This window comes from Salvia splendens, chromosome 13 (assembly GCF_004379255.2).
Source record: "Salvia splendens isolate huo1 chromosome 13, SspV2, whole genome shotgun sequence".
NCBI classification, from domain to species: domain Eukaryota; kingdom Viridiplantae; phylum Streptophyta; class Magnoliopsida; order Lamiales; family Lamiaceae; genus Salvia; species Salvia splendens.
Window position 1 is genome coordinate 19,389,841 of NC_056044.1, and position 2,249 is coordinate 19,392,089.

The following is a 2,249-nucleotide window of genomic DNA, read 5'->3' on the forward strand; positions in this document are numbered from 1 at the left end:
TTAAGAATAGTGTGTTAAATGGATGGTAAAAAAAATTAAAAGAGAATAAAGTAAGAGAGATGAAGAGAAAAAATAAAGTAAAGAGGATAATTACATTTTGCCAAAAATAGAAATGACTCAATTAATTTGAAACTTCCCAAAATAGAAAAATGACTCTATTAACATGGAACGCGGGGAGTACTACTATAAACTACTCCCTCTTTCCCATTATAAATGTCACACTTTCCTTTTTAGTTTTTCTTACAAAAGATGTTATATTTCTTTTTTGAAAAATGTTCTCTCACATTAGTATAAATACATTATTTTCTCTCCACCTAACACACAAAACATCATCTCCAAAATCTCGTGTCATTTTTCAAGTGTGTCATCTATAGGACAGAGGGAGTACTATTACTCCCTCCGTCCGCCATTAGGAGTCTCATTTCTTGGAGGCACGAGTTTTAAAAAATGTTAAGAAAAGTGAGTGGAAAAAAATTAGTGGAATAGGGGTCCCACTTGTAAATATTACTCCCTCCGTCCCCTAAATTTTGTCACAGTTTGACCGGACACGGGTTTTAAGAAATATAATGGAAAGTGAGTTGAAAAAGTTGGTAGGATGTGAGTCCTACTTTTAAAATATTGATTTTATAATAAAATATGATTGAGAATAAGTTAGTGGAATGTGGGATCCACCACCAAAAAACGATAAAAAGTGAAATGTGACAAATTTTGTAGGACGGGCGAAAATGGGAAAATGCGATAAAATTTCTGGGACGGGGGAGTAGTTTTAAATGAAATATGAGTGGAATGGATTAGTGAAAGTTGAGACTCTATTACTCATTTATGGTAAAAGTAAACCGGAATACTTATTCGCGGACGGATTAAAATGGAAAAATGAAACTCCTATTCACGGACGAAAGGATTATATGTTATTCAAAATGTCAATTTAGTAAATGAAATGACAAAAATGAAAGAAGAAGAGAAGCAACGAAAGTTTCATGACGCCGTTCTCAAGATGCTATATCCGCCCCCGTCTGATTCTGACAAAGTATGTCCTCGGAGCTCCGCAGATTACTAATCTATCTTCTGATCTATTCTTCTGAAAAACAGGACGACGAGGAAAAACAAGACGATGAAGCAGGAACGAATTTAATCAAGTTGTTGAATGACCCTCCAGGTGTTTGTTAAAATTACTTGGAATGATTTAAGATTTTAGCCAATTCAATTTTTTACCTTATTTTCGAATATAGAGAATGAGGAGGAGATAGAGAAGGAGGAGCCATCGCCGTCAAGCAGCGACGATGGCGATGGGAAATTGACGAGGGCTCAAAGGAAGAGGCTTCGGAAGAGGAAGCTGAAAGAAGCAAATTCCCAGCGCAGAAAAATTATCGGGCCTCTGTTACCTGCTTCAGAAGATGTTATCGATGGAAACGTCAATGATGTGAGTAATGCGCCTGAACAAAATGCCGCAGCAAATGGTTCAGGTGAGATTTGAATGTCATTTTCTGTCACTCTACTTTTGTAATGCATAATGTGTTTTGATGATGTAAACGTTAGTTAGTCGAGAAGAGGAGGCTTGTAGCTCGAACAAGAAAAAGCTGAAGTTAAAGGAAAGAAGGAAATCGAAGAAGATGGCTGTTGTAAAACCCGACTTCGTCGAGCATCATCAGCAATCAAAATTAAGGTCTGAAAATGACAGTGGATGATAAGGTTGATGGTGATCCCTGATCAAGTTCACGCTTTCGCCATCCATCGGACATCTTTATGGAATTGAAACAATGATATTAGAAAATTCTGCTATTATGGTGTTGTTTCTCTCGTGTTCAATTGTCTTTTAGTCTAAGAAGCTAGGCATGTGACAATGTATCTTGGTTCGTTTTCACAATGTCAACATTACATTGTATTGTATCTCATGATTAACCATCTCACATTCAATTTTATGACTTATATAATCCTAGACAAGCCCTATTTTATCTTATCACATAGTATTGTATTTTACTAGTATCCTATCTAACGAACTGAACAACACCTTCGCTGACTAACTAAGACTTCGTTTATTTTTCTAGATGTTTGCTTTTATAAAATTCATAGAGGTTATCTGAACATGTAGTTAAACTTGGGACACTCTTTTACCAAATTCTTTATCAACTTGAACGCTATGATGTCGATCGATCTTTACTGAAATGTTTTGCTTGTGGATAGACAATTTAATCCATTGATTTACTAGTTGAAATCATATTTTTGATGGATCGTGAGGATAATCGTGGCGT

General features: G+C 35.7%; 1 protein-coding gene across 1 annotated transcript; it reads left to right on the plus strand.

Annotated features, from left to right (window-relative positions):
• Positions 1-946: 946 nt before the first annotated feature.
• Positions 947-1,928, plus strand: LOC121761571. Its single transcript, XM_042157209.1, has 4 exons — positions 947-1,027; positions 1,090-1,156; positions 1,230-1,463; positions 1,537-1,928. Exons 1-4 carry the CDS (start codon positions 947-949, stop codon positions 1,683-1,685), a joined length of 531 nt encoding a protein of 176 aa, XP_042013143.1. The 3' UTR covers positions 1,686-1,928.
• Positions 1,929-2,249: the final 321 nt, after the last annotated feature.

Bases quoted from the DNA above. Each gene is read 5' to 3' on its own strand.
- LOC121761571 (XM_042157209.1), top strand. From the start codon at position 947: ATGAAAGAAGAAGAGAAGCAACGAAAGTTTCATGACGCCGTTCTCAAG. The intron at 1,028-1,089 runs GTATGTCCTCGG...TCTGAAAAACAG, and splicing joins CCCCGTCTGATTCTGACAAA to GACGACGAGGAAAAACAAGA. The intron at 1,157-1,229 runs GTGTTTGTTAAA...TTTCGAATATAG, and splicing joins GTTGTTGAATGACCCTCCAG to AGAATGAGGAGGAGATAGAG.